This window comes from Lutjanus erythropterus, chromosome 2 (assembly GCF_056507025.1).
Source record: "Lutjanus erythropterus isolate fLutEry1 chromosome 2, fLutEry1.hap2, whole genome shotgun sequence".
Lineage (NCBI taxonomy): Eukaryota > Metazoa > Chordata > Actinopteri > Lutjaniformes > Lutjanidae > Lutjanus > Lutjanus erythropterus.
The window spans coordinates 1,368,360-1,384,206 of record NC_139318.1 but is presented as its reverse complement, the minus strand read 5'-3'; the positions used below and the strand labels follow the sequence as shown (position 1 = coordinate 1,384,206).

Here is a 15,847-nt window from a genome sequence, read left to right as displayed (position 1 = left end):
TGATTTGTAATTATAATACTAAACATTAAATGATATTTTGAAACATGAGTAAAAGCTTGAATAGCCCTGAATATAATGAGTAGTGAGTTCCACAGTGGTGTCATTCTAGCGCCCTTTTCCCCCACTGTCGGCTTTAGCAGCTGTAGATGAAGACACGTACAACATTAGTATTCATGGACATGTTCATCACTGTCAGAGCAGCCAGGGTTTCTGTGTCCACACTGGCAGCTCTGCAACTGAGAAGAGGAGCTGTGCTAAAGAGGTTTAGCTCAGCTCAACAGGGAGGCATGGTACAGACACACACACACACACACACACTCCAGCAAATGTTCGGACATAAGCTCCGCTGCTAGTAGAGCCTTCTCTAAGATACACAAGAGACAAAACCCACGTCCTTCTTTTTAGCACCATCTCTCTGTTTCCATAATCACACTATAATGTCAGTTCATTTTTTTTAAACAACATTCTTTCCATCATCACTAAGCCAACATTTTCCACCCCCAAAAAGATTATGCAATCTGTGATATTTAATTTTCGAACATAAAATACTTACTATCACTCACTTACTGCTATTTACAAGGTATCAAAGTTATTTATTATCATTACACAGCACAGGCTTACACAACAAAATGGGAGTTGTAGTTTCTTCAGGTTACACACACATAAAACATATATACAGATAACTAAATTCAGAGTAGTTAAAACATATCCACATTACATATACACATATAAGCCCAGGAAATAATTCCTGTCAGGTTGAATGTACATAGCAGCAACAAGGTGGTGATGATTTCCTGTTGTTCATCCAGTCTGATGAGACATTAGCCAGGAGCAGCCTGAAGTCCGAGCTGAGTTAGCATGACCCTGATCCCTGCTCACCTCCTACCCTCCTGGGGTGGTCAGCAGCGGTGTGTCAAGCTTATATGACTGCATGGTTGAAAGATGCTATGAGATGCCATTGAGAGAAAGTAAGAAAGTTTTGAAGGAACTAAAGGCTGCTGCATCAACATGTGCTGCTAGGTTTTAGGTTTTTACTCCCAAATCAAGTACTGCTACACACTCCTTGGATGTTGTACAAACCTCAAAACAAAACAAACAAAAAAAACATGCTGGTTTTTTAGGATAAAACTATGAAAATATTCTAGATGAGACCCCTTGATTGGTTTCGGTAGAGAATTGGAAATGCTTTTCTGATTTGGTGGAGCTTGTTGGGGTGAATTCTGAGGCCACTGTAGTTGCCTGAGAAGATCGCTTTTGGGGAAAATTTTTGGTCAGTGTCAAAATTTGAAATGAATGTTTGATTTTGTTTCACCTGGTCAAGCAACAATCGATCTAATGCAGGTATTTTGTAACTTTTGGTTATTATCTTGATTTTAAGGCTGTGAAATCACAGCGAGGCAATCTTAGCAAACAGAAGAGGTCCTGAAAATGCTATGTCTATCTATCTGTCTGTCCGTTAATCCACCTGTCTGTCAGTCACCGTGGCAACACATCTTCATACCTAAATCACAGAACAGGTTGATTCTTGGCCACTTTCTCCCAAAACAGCATATATGACAGGTGGAGAGTACTGGCAGCAACAAGCGTGCTGGACCTTAAAGTTAGAATCAGTTGGATTTCTCAGTTGCTGTTCATATATGCACCACAAAAATAGTTGATCTCATTCCTAGAACATCAAATAGCAACATACTGGTTTTGTAAAGCACTCATTGTAAAACAGTAGCAGTTTGTTTATGTTTAAGCACCAAAACCACTTAGTTAGATTTAGGAAAAGATCCTGGTTTGGGTTAAAGTAAGTAGATTACATTGCATAACTCACCTGACCTAAACAACATGTCACGTGACACAGGTCATGTAACAACGATTCACACTGCATATTCTTATCCCAGGACTATCCTTAACCCTGGGATAAGAGTTAACCCTGGGATAATTTAGTCCTTTTCACACACACATTGTTAATGCAGGGTTAAGCTAAGCCCAGGGCTTTATGATTCTCACTGACCTTCTTCTCACTCTGGATTAAAGCCTCTGTATACCCACACAGGTGTTTTATGTTAACCTGGCTGATTATCTTCTTCTTATCTTTTAGCCGTGTTTCACACTGCCCCTTTTTTGCCCTGGGTTTAGTCGATTTTCAGGGGATAACCCCACAAACGCAGGGCTAGCTCTGCTCCGGAGCAGGGCCATCAAACCCTAGGCTAAAGTCAAAGTTAGCCCACTTTGGAATGTTCCAGGATTGTGCCAGTGTGAAAGCTCTCTCAGCCCCAGGCTACGAGCTCTCTTTGCCTGGGCCTAAGTGCAGTGTGAAAAGCCCTATTATGTATCTTAAAACTTAACACTGACATTTGGCTTCACACAGGACACAAACTCCAGTTTCCTGGGTGTTTGATCCATTCATCCACCTCCTCCATATGCAGACTCTCTCACTCTTATATACTCCAGTCATAATTACTATGGTCAAGAAACGTCACTGCCTACCAATAAATGTAAATATGAGTCGTAATAAACTGCACAGATGCACAGATGACCTATACGCCCATTTTTCTGGTGAGGACAAGCTAATTGTAGACATGGCCATAAATACAGTGTCTACTGCACTGAGAACGATTATGGTCAAAAGTTCATCAAGCACATCCTGTATTGTGATCATGACCCAATCAAAATGACCCAAAATGACCCTTACTTGTTGATAAATGTGTTTTAGTTTAAAGGACCAGGGTGTAGGATTGAGTAGAATCTAGCAATGAGCTTGCGGATTGCTAAAAACCATGCCTCACCTTCCCCATCCAAGTGTGTAGGAGAACCTACAGTGGCCACAAAACACAAAAGGGTACATCTACATACAGTATCTAGTTTGTCTGTTCTGGGCTACTGTAGAAATGTGGCGATGCAACACAGCAGTGTCCAAGGTAGAAGACCTCAGGTGATGAAAACACAACTGAAAACATCAATATTATATTTCATTTTTCCCATATTCTGGCAATAAATTACACTAAATCTGACACACTGGACCTTTAATACATGATGCCCGTTTACAGTTGGTACAACAGAGTGAAACTATATCAGAGGCCCTGGGCATTATTACAGAAAGAACAAACAGAATGGATTAATGTTCAATGAGCTTTAGTTTATCAACACATCATCATTAATAATCTCACAAAATTACACAAACTTCCTTTTATGAAACATGAAAAGAGGAAGCTGGCCTGGTTGGCACACTTTAAACTCTTCTGTCAAATTTTGCAAGCTAGTAGATCTATTGAAATTAATATCAAGATAAAAAAAAATCTTATAAGCCTTTGATTAAAAAGTTATTAGGTTGACTAAGACATAAGGTATGAGATATCAGAATCTCCAACAAAACCACCATCTATCCAGACACTTTCTAAATCTGCTTATCTGGTGCGGGGATGCAGGGAGCTGGAGTCTAAACTCCTCAACTCTGAGGGGTGGGATACAACCCTGGACAGACCACCAGTCTATCACAGGAATGATAGATTTCAAGACCCAAGACTTTCTTTCTGTGAGGCAACTAGTCATTTTCAGCTCCATCTCACTCCCAGCACTTCAAATACAGCAGCTTGGTCAGTGGTCCTGTGCTTCAGACGCTGTAGGTACCCCTGTAGAGTCATTTCTTGAGGCGCTACTCCAGTTTTAAGGTGCCATGAAAGTCAGGTGATGTAGTATTAAGAGCAAGTAAGTCCATGCATGGAGGTGGTGTGGTGAATGGGGGGCAGTAGCTCAGTCTGAAAGGACCTGGCTGGGGAATCAGAGGATCGCCAGTTGAAGTCCAGCATGCACAAAAGTACAGAGCATGGACTGGTAGTGGTGCCAGTTCACTGCTCAGCACCTGACTATGTGTATGCATGCAGCCCACCTACTCTGACATCTCTCTGATGCATGTCTATAGGTCATGTTTGTGTGTGTGTGTGTGTGTGTGTGTGTGTGTGTGTGTGTGTGTGTGTGTATTTCAGGCCTTTGTGTGTACAAAAAAATACAACAGAGTGAAAAATATAATTTCTGTTTTCTTCAAACAAACACAGGACTTTCGCCAGGAGATCCTACTGAAAATCCTGTAAAGTCAGTGTTGATTTCTTTGTCAGACTTCAACCTCACATTATGTTACTTATGTGAACTTTCCTAAGTAACATACAGTCTTTCTTTTAATCCAAATCATAACCAGGGTGTGCCTGTGCCACCCCAAGGGGCAGTTTGCACACTTGAAAGTTGCAGGATGAATTTTTATTCATGGTCTTACTAATATGTTTTGCTTGAAATCTGAGTGTTTCCCGTACATTCATTTATTTGTGGTGGTCTGTCACAATATCAACACTGACTGACATATTGATTTTATCATTTTGGAGCAACACACACCTTTTTTAGTCACATCAAGACGGGAATCTTTACATCACTCTTGTGCAATCTTTTGCAGATCTGGGGTTCCTTTCTAGACAAGATTCTCTCTCACTCTCACAAGCTCATGACAACATACCTGTCTGTGAACACGACTGCAAACAGGTGTGCACCAGCACAAGAAAATGGTGATGCAAAAGCAATTTTGGATTTTTATTTAAGAATCACAAACAGCAAAACCTGACAGATCAGAATCAACAACTGATGGCAGCTCACACACCTGATGACACGCCAAGTACATCTGCAGACTCTGTGCCAGCAGAGCAGGGAACTAATGTTTATCAAGTTAGTCAAGAGGAGGATGTGCAGGACATGATGAAAAGTTTCCTCAGTGTGAATTCAGAGTGCAGCAACAGTATCAGAATAAAGTTTTATTTTTTTCATGCACTGCCACCATGCACAAGGCCCTAAATGCATATTAGCTTATTATGAAAGGGATAGTTCACCCAAAAATGTCATTATCTACTCACTCTCATGCCAGTTGAGGGTCTGGTCTATTTAATCAGTCCACAAAACACAAAACAAATCAGTGGAAGTTAATGGTGACTGGTTTTCAAATGTAAAAACAAACAAACAAACAAACAAAAAAACATAAAACACCTCTGTACTGCATGTCTGTCATTGGACTGCATGTCCCATTTGCACACCGTCACACCACACACATCCAGTTCAGACAGCGTGCACATGAACGTGGCTCCAAGCTAAAGATCTACAGTGAGGATTCAGGTTAAAAACATGGTGTAAATAAAAATTTTTTAGTGAATGTGGTATGTTGGAACTTTAGAAGACTTGGATTACACCAGATGAGCAGTATGGAGGCATTTTATGTTTTTATTCTGATGTTTTTTTTACATTTTAAAACTGGTCACCATTCACTTCCATTGTTTGGGAGATTCTGCAACATTGTTTTCCTGTGAAACTCCAGCGGTGTTTTGTGGATTAAAAAAACTAAACTAAACCATTAATCTGCATGAGGGTGAATAGATAATGATTGAATTTTCATTTTTGCGTGAACTATCCCTTTAATAATTAGTCTGATGATCCAGTGGCCTTGCTTTGCCTGTAATCTGAACCATGTCAGTGGTCGCAGTTTTGTCATCAGTGTTCACAGTCTAAATCTGGTTGTCCCATATACGTCAGTGACCAGCAGTAGTTGTATGATGTTTGTGTGTGGTTGTTATCAGATGATTGCCTTCTTTTCCAGTAAAAAAGTGTCAGTGCTCACTATTTCATCATCAGGTGTTTTAGCAACAGCGTTTAAATCTGCCATTCCTATATGAGCAATGACCAGCCTCTGTTGTATGATGTTTATCTGCTTTGTGTATGGTTATAAGATCATCGACTGCTTCCATGAGCTAACAGTGTCAGTGGTTGCTGTCAGTGCCCAGTCACTATTCCATATTTGTGTATTTGTGCTCGGATCATCGCCTGCTTTGTGAGTAAATTACAGTGTTATGGCTCTACTATATGAGTCAGAGACCTGTTACTGTTGTATCATGTTTGTGTACACTGTATGTATTGTTGATCAGATCATCACTTTTTTAACGAGTAAAGAAAGAGTCAGGGGTCACTATTTTATCATCTGTTTTATAAACAGCTTTTATTGTGTCAGTCCGGTTTTCCTATATGAGCTATATGTGCCAAGCTTATATTTTGTGTGTTTTCTTAGTGATTATTACTCCTTTCATCGACAAATATTGTTTGGTCATCAAGTATGCATAATTGATATATAAGAAAACATGCAAAGTACATTTTACAGCATATATTTGTACAGAGCTTTTTTATATGGTGACACTTTGAAACATTTTCTCCCAGCGATGGTGTCTACTTCAGGGGTGGACGAAACCACAAAATTTGATCTGATACCAAATAATTTAAGGCCAGAATTGCTGATATCAATACTGCCTTACAAAGGAAAAAAGGCAGTAATTTAATTTTTGTTAAAAATCATTTATGACTTTCAAAATCATGTGACTTTAAAGACATAGTTTGTCATGTGAACAAATGTTTTCTCTCAAATGTGTTTTATTTTGGAGAAAATAGGGGGTCAAAATTAGAGTAACTGCAAAAAGCTGCAGAGAAACCATAATTAATGTATTCTAACACGTCAAATATCTGCAAGAACATGGAGAAATGCAAATGCAGAATACAGGAACTTCCAAATAAGGTCAAAGGTCAAATCAGAGGTCAGGATTAATATGTAGGAACAATAACCTGATATAAAACTATAAAACTGACACCTTACACCCCAACTATTTCGGCTTGACAACAAAAAAACTTCAAAGCCATTTATCTCAGTTCTGCACTTCTGATTTTTTTCTTTGTGGGACAGAATATTGATATGATACTTTATATTATCAACAGTGGCTTATTTACTTTCATGTAGGAGAAAGCAGTGTGACGTTATTCATTAGGTGAATGCATCATCAGTGGGCTAAATCTGCCTAAATATAGGGATCTTTTCACTGTTACAAAAAAGCTTACTATTATCTTCAGCCATTTATTTCAGCTACCAAGTATATTATTTTTTTCCATTAAAATTAAGAAATTAATTAATTTTGATAATAAGTTTAAATATAGTATTTTAATGACTGAATAGATATTTAACTGGTCTGCTAACGTAAATGCTTTTGATAAGCAGTTACAGTTTGGAAAATGTAACATTAATCAATGCTTAAGACATTTAACTAAAATATTCATCAAACTACTATATATCTGGATATTCCTGCCTGAAGCTCTGAAAAGAGTCAGCCAGTCGACTGTGTCTCTGTGTCGGGGTCTGGATTCTGGGGCATTGGCATTCCGTCCTCCTAATCTGTTTCCTCTTCCTCCTCTTTTTTATGTTGCAGCTACAAGTTCTCTTTCTCATGATGTTTTGTTGTGTTTGAACAAATTTGTAATGAACAGCCTTCCTACCACACACATTTTCATTCACAGTTGTGTAATATCTCCAAGCAAAGCTCCTCCTTTGTTCACCTATCACCATTTGTCAGATTAAACACGAGTGGACACAGACAGTGTGTCTGTGTCCACTCGTGGACAAGCAAAGAGCACATGAACTACACAACTGAAAACTGTTTGCACAGACACTTCTGCTCTCTGAAATACCAACAGCACAACCGAGAAGAGAGATCTTTAAAAACAAGACGTAGTATTGGAAGTAACAATATCTTGGGATCTATTATGCAGTTATTTTGTAAAAACACCTGGTTGTTGCTGATGTCATTCAGTACCATGCTGGCTTTCTCTTCCTTGTTTTACCTCCTCCACATGCAGCTCTGTGTTGTGGAGAAAATTAGATGTGCACACAGTTTTTCCAGTGCACAAGCACCTATAGCAGTAGTTCAAATATCTAACAGGCTCAGGCTGTGTGCTGTTCCGCAGGGGAGATGCCTTACACTTAAAATTCTGGAATTCCCTTCCCAAGAGGAAGCATCTGAAGAGGAAGCTAGCTGGGTGAGTGGGGGTCAGCAGTAAACTTCTGCATCTTGCGTCTGATATATGTGGTGTGTATGGAGGAGACAGAGGGAAGGTCACAGCCATTGATCTTAGAGCTCTTTCTAATGGTCCCCTTTCCAAGGCAGCTGTGTTGCTATAGCACACTGTGCCTGAGAAGGCGAGGACACTGTCCACAGTGGCTCTGTGCGTACAGCATCACTCCCACACAAACGTCACACACAGCTTTTTAAGGTGGCACAGAGAGTGAAGCTGCGTGGGCCGTGTTGACCTCCCACTTCAGGGGGCAGCATATGGTGGTGCCAGGGTTACCAGATCTGCATTTTTCCTGTGGAACTGGGCTACTTTTTAAGTGTTGCTATGGGATGATTTTTTGTCCGCTGGTTGGATGAACCTATTTTGGATGCAAATTACATTTATAATATCCATAAATACACATCTGCATTTTAAATGAAACAGTTGTCAAACTGACTCCAGATAAGCACGTACACACACACAGACATGGCACCCATCACACGCACGCCCACATAAAAATACAAAATATGATGTGCCTTTGCTCTCCGCCAGCTGGCGCCAGTTCTATTAGCTGCTGGGCTTGTTTTGATCTGCCACTGGGCTGATTGCGTCACACAGACCTGGCAACCCTGGGCATTGTCATGGAATTTAAAAGTGTCAACCCTCTCCACTATCATGACCGATGTGGGCGGGGGCCGTCTCCTGCTTCCAGGAGTCAATAATCATTTCCCTCTGCTTTTACATCCCTCTCCAAATTCAAGACTACACATGAGTGTATTTTAAATGCCTGCAGGGAGTTGCTTGGATTTGTTTTTGCTCTGACCCACACTGAGCTGAGGCACCAGGTGTGTGTCCGTCTGAATTATGTCCAGTCAATTGTGTTCTCCACAGGTTCAAACTGGCACAGAGTCAGTGACAAAAAAACGCCACACATGAGTATTTTTCCAAACACAATATTTAAGTTAAAATGAATCTGTTAGTCAGGAAAGTCAGTCATGAAAGCAGTGTGTAATGTCTGCAGGCACAACACAAAACTGGCTGGTGGAAGCCTCAGAGGAACACAAGCTTTTCTGATTAGGGCTGGAAAAATCGTCATGTTAAAATGTTTTTCATTTCAGTCAATATCAATAATTATTGATCATTTTTAATGATCTCTTTTATGAAGACCGTGAGAAAAAGGTTATTTTGCCACTTTAGTTTACCATTTCACTTTCACTCTCCAAATAAGATTATTATTATAAACATGTTTATAGACTTTCCTGCAATAATTTATTTTTTTTAAATCTCCCAAAACAGTCGCAGATGCACAGACGTGAAGAGAGCCCTGAAATAATGTAGTCACATGACAGGTTTTTGTTCAGCTTGGTTAAAAGCCTGTCCTGACAGGTTTCCACCCAGGGTCACATGTGTTCTGAGTGGTTCCACAGGGCAGAGATGCAGCCAGCAGAAGAGAAGAGCGCTGGAAGGAGACAGAGTATGGATGTAATGACCCCTGTGGTGCTGCAGCAACAGACATTTCACAGGCAGAGACGGCAAACCACACAGGCCACAAGCCTGAGATGTTTGGTGTGAAAGAAATTAAGAAAGAAATTCATAGTACTATCTGAAGAATGTTTCACTTGGCCAAAAAGAATGTTGTTGAGGAGGTTTTTGTAGTGTAAACACAAGATGAAATCTCAAGGACATAACAAGTCCTTCACTGAGCTTGTTGTTCTGTTTGTTTTATGTTTTCAGTCTGGTGGACAAGACATCTCATTTCAGCATCCTGGCCTCTGGGAGCAGCCTGCAGCTCAACACTGTCCAAACAACATGTCCATGTGTCAGTTTAAAATGCAGTTCCTCCGCTTTATAGGTCACAAAATCTGTACATCGTTTGATTTATGAGGGTAATATATGAAGACACACAAGGGCATACATTAATAATAAAGAATTATAATCTGATATTTTGTGTAATTGTGTAAAGGAAAAATTTGGGCAGAGAGCCAAAACAGCAATGACTTTAAATTTAAAATTGAGAGCACAGATTATGAAAACTGTGGATGAAATAAATAAAGTAAATAAGTAGCTGAATCAACTGATGTCACAGTAATCTCTCCAAACTAGGAATGCAAATTTTGTGTTTTCCTGAACCAGTAGTTGAAAACTCTAACAATTAATTAATCATACTTAATCATGAGATACTAAACAGGTTTTCTTCCTCATTTTCTTTTTTTTTTTGTTATTTTTGTAGTCATTTTTTCTCACTTTAAGTCTAAGAATGGCTGAAAATGGCTCTTCCAACTAAATGAGATGAATTACTGCCATATCTATTGATTAAATATCTATGAATACATGTTTAAGTGTTTAAACAGCAATTAATCAATTATTGCTTAATCATTAACCTCCTTACTCCAAATGTGTGCTGCCACAACATTTTGTTGTGTTTTTGTTTGTATGTCTTTGTTTTCATTGGTCCATTTGTGATCAGATCACCTGATTGGCTACTAGATGAATGGGCTAGAGATGAAAGGTTTGGATATTGATTCAAATTCTACTCAGTGCTCAACTTTGATTTTATAAGTAAAGTAGATTACGTCCTGCTTCATGCAGTGCATGCTTCAGTACAAGCAAAAGTAAACACTGGAAAATCTACTCATAAAACTGCCCCCCCTCACCCCCCCCCAAAAAAACTCCGTAATTGCAGTAATTTGAGTATTTGTAATTAGTTACTTCCACCCCTGATTGGAACCATATAATTCTACTGAACCTCAGATCTGAGTACACCAAGGCAAAAAGAAAAATAAAAACATGTAATTTAAAAAGAAGGTATTTATTAAAAGTATTTTTTTCCATAGACTTTTAATAATATAAATGTGACGGGATTCATTCTAAGACATTTCAAAAATAAAACTTAAGTCTGCATACTTCTTTTTCCATTCATATTTTCCCAGTGTTTAAAATGACTGCCAGGATGAACTATTGATCTTTCAAAATAAAAAATTAGGCATGAAGAGCTGGTTCTAATTTGTCTCCATATGAAAGTCATTTGTCTCTTATATCCCCGTGTTAAACCTCTGACTGAGGCCTGATCCAGTCTCAGTGTATATGTTGATTTGACAGGGGACACTGTCTTCCCTCTCAGTGTGGGGGTGCTGTTAAACTACACTGAAGTCAGGACGTGTCATGGTAAATGTGTTTTTATTTTCTCTCGCTTATTTCTCTGTGTCTGTCATCACTGAACCGTGAAGCTTCCCTCATGTTTGCGTTGTCGGAAAGACGACGCATTTTCTGCTTCAGATGTCACATCCATTCATGCTCCACAACACTAACTGAGACACAATGCTGTGTTGTTGTAGACGTCAGTGTTTTCTCCTGATTTTGCAAAGGAGGATTTGACCCCCGTCCTGCTCCTTGGGGCGTATTTGTTTTGTATCCTCTCACAAAGAAGTCACAACGATCATATACACACAGTAGCTTCAATTCCTCTCATCTTCAGAAGGCATCTGTGTGATCTCTGGCTTGTTTTGTTATTATACAATCTCAGTTCATAAAGTAAACTTAATTATGTACAAAACAAGACCTCTGAGACAAAGAATGCCAGATTGATTCATTTATTGAGTTAGCCTGTGTTTATTAAGGACATACTACATATACTATGAAACTTCATAATGAAAAGCACCTGATCAGTGGCTAATACGTGGGTCTGGAAAATTCTGGATGGGTCTGATTTTTGTAAAGCATCTGGAAACTTGACTTGAAATAGTAAAACTATATATTTGATATCGTAACTTAGTTTTAGTCGAAGCTCTGGGACAATATGTAGTTACATTCTCTTATTTCAATTGAAGGTTGTAGTTATGTACTTGTAATCACACTCGTTCCTGCCTCTTTTCTTAAATATTTAACACGTCTGTAAATGATCTGTATGTGTGTTTAAACTGTATATGTTTATTTTTGTACACAGATCTCTCTTGAAAAAGAGATTCCAATCTCAGTGAGACTATCTGTTAAAAAGAAAATAAATAAAAAATAAATAAATAACAACTAGAAAACAAGCTCATTACCTCCTCTTTAGACCATCTCTCAGGAGTGTGTGGACATGTCAGCTGATGTTTGACTGACAGCTGCCTCAGGAATCCTGACAGGGAGCTAAGTACTGTCCTGTTGAGGACCACTGTAGATGCAGCCAGCAGCAAAACATATTTTAGCACCTAAACTAGGGACTTCTTCAAAAAATGAACACCAGTTTAACTGTACGCTATATTATGGAATGTATTTGCTGCTTTACTTTGTCGTCAGACAATATTTTCCAACATGGACCTGAAGTTGCCATCTCTGCTCTCTTTACAGCCACAGACTCCATGGACAGAAAAATTTACTTTGCAGGACATGCAAAGTTGTGGGAGTTTGTCTGTCAGTTAGTCTGTGTTATTGTTTGACTTCAATGTTTAAACACATTTGCTCAGGTCTGAATGTTGCTTGCTACAGATCGAGGGAGCAGTAGACCAGCAGCTCCCAATCCCTGCAACGGCAAATGACTGTCCTTTTAATTAAGTTATGTGTCTGTGAAGAGAGCACAGACTGTGTAACAGCAAAATGAAGCTGGAAAAATGTTCTAAATATAGCGCACACTTAAACAATATTGATTTGGGCAGCTGGTTAAATCACTGTTTGTGTTAAAGGAGTGATATAACCTTGTTGAGTTGCTCAGACTCACACAGCAGCTGCAGCAGCAGGACAAGACAAGTTTGGTTGCACAAGCATAGCAACTGACGTGGATTTTTTATGATTGGTTTGTGGAATTAATTGTGGAATTTTCGTAATAAATTTCAGGGCACATACACGCAATTCAAAGCAAGTACAGGAAAATGTCCAAAAACTAAAATGACAATATTTAGAATTTGGATTAAAGTCAGCCCTGCGATGAACTGACAACTTGTCCAGGTTGAACCCCGCCTCTCACCCACTGTCAGCTGGGATAGACTCCAACAGCCCGCGACCCTTACGGAATAAGCGGTTACAGAAAATTAATGAATGAATGGATGGATTAAATCTGATTTTTAATACTTTTTATATGTTTACTCTTATGTACATACACCCTATGTCAAATTGTGTCAATTATTTCTCTTTCAAAAAACAAAAGCATCAAGTTGTTCAGGTGTCCAGTAAACATTGATGGCTTCGGGCACATCTGGACCCTGTTTGAAAAGGTTTGTCAAATGTCTCTGGGGAAAAATGTCCAAAGGCCAGCTGTCCACTATTTCCCTTAAAGTGGGGAAGTTTGCCAATCCATTTTCTGTCAGATGTGATGGGTGAACACAGTGTGTTTAGCATCTGCAGTTTCAGTCCCATACAAATCGCACTGACCCTTTAAAATGTCACCAAAATTGGCAGATCCAGGTGTGAAAGCAATCGGCATTGTCACTACTCAATAAATGTCTGCTTTAACATGACATGTTTGTTCTGACATTTGCACTGTTACACTGTCTGTGTTTGCAGCTGCAGAAGCATGATCGAGAAGACGAGGACGTTCCCTCCAAGTGGAGATCAGAGGAAGAGATGGCAGCAGAAGCTTCAGAAATGAGGAAACAGCTGGAGAAGCCCTAAATGGTAAAATAAAAATAAATGATCTAGCAGTGACTAATACTGAATAATGCTGAATACAACAGGCAGTCACCTGGCCACAGATTGAGGTTTAGTGTAGTAGGACAGACAAAGAGAGACAAAGACCAAAACTGAACTGCCTGTGCATTGTTGGATTTATTTGTTAACATCATTACTACTCTGGTGATCTGTCCATTTTCCATCTTGTGCAATCATCAGATCAAACTTTCAATGTGTCCAAAACTTTACTTTGTGATCAAGTACCTACTGAAAGTCTCATCAGCCTCAGCTGGACAGTTGTGAGCACCGTAAAGGGATAGTTAACCCAAAAAACATTAAAATAAAACACCAAAATAAAAACATAAAATGTCTCCATACTGCTCGTCCGCTGTAATCCAAGTCTCCTAAAGCCCCAACATGCCAAGTTGACTTGAAAGACATCATTCACACCATGTTCTCAGCCTGAATCTTCACTGTAGATCTTCAGCTTGGATGTCTGAACTGTGTGTGTGTGGTGTGACCATGTGCAAATGACATGTCTGGACTTGAATTATGCCAGATATGCAGTATAGAGACATCTTATGTTTTTATTCTGTTATTTTTTCTGTTTGAAAACAGGTCACCATTCACTTCCATTGTTTGGGAGATTCTGCAACCCTAACCCTTTTGTTGACTAACAAAATGAACCATCCCTTTAAATGACTCATTAAAGGCATTAATATATTTGGCAGAATATGTTAACTAAATATCAATGTGTGTTTTTGAAAAAAAAAGCAAAATGTAATCACATAAGAGTGAGACTCTATTTCAGTGTACTTGTTTGTTTAATGTGTTCACGTCTTTATTTCGCTCATTGGTAAGTAAACAGTTGCGATTATTAAACTTAATCACATTAGTTCTATTGTTTTTTAGGGATTTTATAATATCATTCCATGTTCTAGATGTTTTCATTTCCCAGGTCATAATTATTGTTGGAAACTCTTAAAGGTAATATAGGTAATATGCAACATTTTCCTAAAAAACAATGCATAAACTCAAATAAACATAATCCTTTTCAGTCATCAGTTATGACCCACTAAAAGCATGTGTTGGTGTCTGTATCTGCAAGACCCTGCAGCCCTCTGCCTGTATTTCCTTGCCATTATTTTGCTATTGCTTGGGATGTTTTACCAGAACTGTGGTGTTTGACTTCCTGGTATCTTTTTGGTGTGTTTATGAACAGCTTGGACAATTCCTACTGGTTCTACCTTTAAAGCATTAACTAAAACTGTGTCTCCATGTCTGTCCAGGTGTTCAACATTCCATGCCATGGTGAGCAGAGACTGGAGCATCACTCCAACACCCAGATGTACTGGGTGCTAATATTCTACACCTGCATTCTTTTGTTTTGCTACATGGCTTTGATGTATTACTTTTCCAAAATAAAATGGAACTAAACAGCTTGTAGTCATTGGCTACCGTTCTTCCAATCAAAAAGTATTAGAACAATGACACTACTAAAGTACCAGTGTATAGGATTTAGTGGCATCTAGTGATGAGCTTGCAGATTGCAAACACCTCAACTCACCATGACCGTGAACCGTGACTGTTAGAGCTGGAACTGACCAAAACTCAGCCAGAAACATCAGAAATCCAGCAAAATGAGATTTTGCTGAAATAAGTGTCAGGCAGCAGGTAGCTTGTGACATGTGCTTGTAGTGTGTAGTTGCCACATACAAAAAACCCAGTAGAGGGCAGTAAACACCACACAATGACAGCAGAATAAATGTTTTTTCTAGAATTTTCTTCACTTAAACTTGTATTAAACAGTAGATAATTGCCATTTACTCTCTTACAATTATTTGGATAAGTTATAATTAAGTTTGTGTTTGATATTATCATCATCAGTCACTCACACACACACAGTTACATGTAGCATAGATCTCCAGTTCTATTATTTCTGTCTACCAACACAGCTCTGTCTGCTGAGCTGCACTGTTGGAATAATCTTTAAAAAAGAAGAGTCAAGTGTCTGAAAATGTTTTCTAACAGACTCGAGGATGAGCGCAATTTCAGTCTGCTAAATAATACAATCCTTTTCAGATCCTCCGCAAGGCTGTGAAAGTCTGCCCTGAAAAAGTTAGCCACCTAGCAACAGTGTCGGTCTCGTCCACTTCATCTCAAGCAAGATATTATTTTTTCATAAACCAAAATGGTTGGTTAATTCACCTGTCACTTTCTAAACAAACACACAGCCTGAGGCCTTCTGTCCCATTGATGAGGTCCTAACCAATGAGACAACAACAACAACAAAAAATCTGACTGGATAACTCTGTTCTACTGTTTTCGGGACAGTAACCCTTTCAGTTCTGATGCAACGTTGATAGAAAATGAGTTTGAA

General features: G+C 39.0%; 1 protein-coding gene across 2 annotated transcripts in view; it reads left to right on the top strand.

The window, feature by feature from the left end:
• Positions 1-14,902, top strand: part of fhit (fragile histidine triad diadenosine triphosphatase) — a 557,602-nt gene extending 542,700 nt beyond the window's left edge. For both annotated transcript variants that reach the window (XM_084743826.1, XM_084743834.1), the window contains 2 exons: positions 13,363-13,473; positions 14,757-14,902. In XM_084743826.1, the coding sequence (XP_084599952.1) occupies positions 13,363-13,470 (108 nt within the window). In that variant the 3' untranslated portion in view covers positions 13,471-13,473; positions 14,757-14,902. The remainder of the gene's footprint in view (positions 1-13,362; positions 13,474-14,756) is intronic.
• The last annotated feature ends 945 nt before the right edge of the window (positions 14,903-15,847 follow it).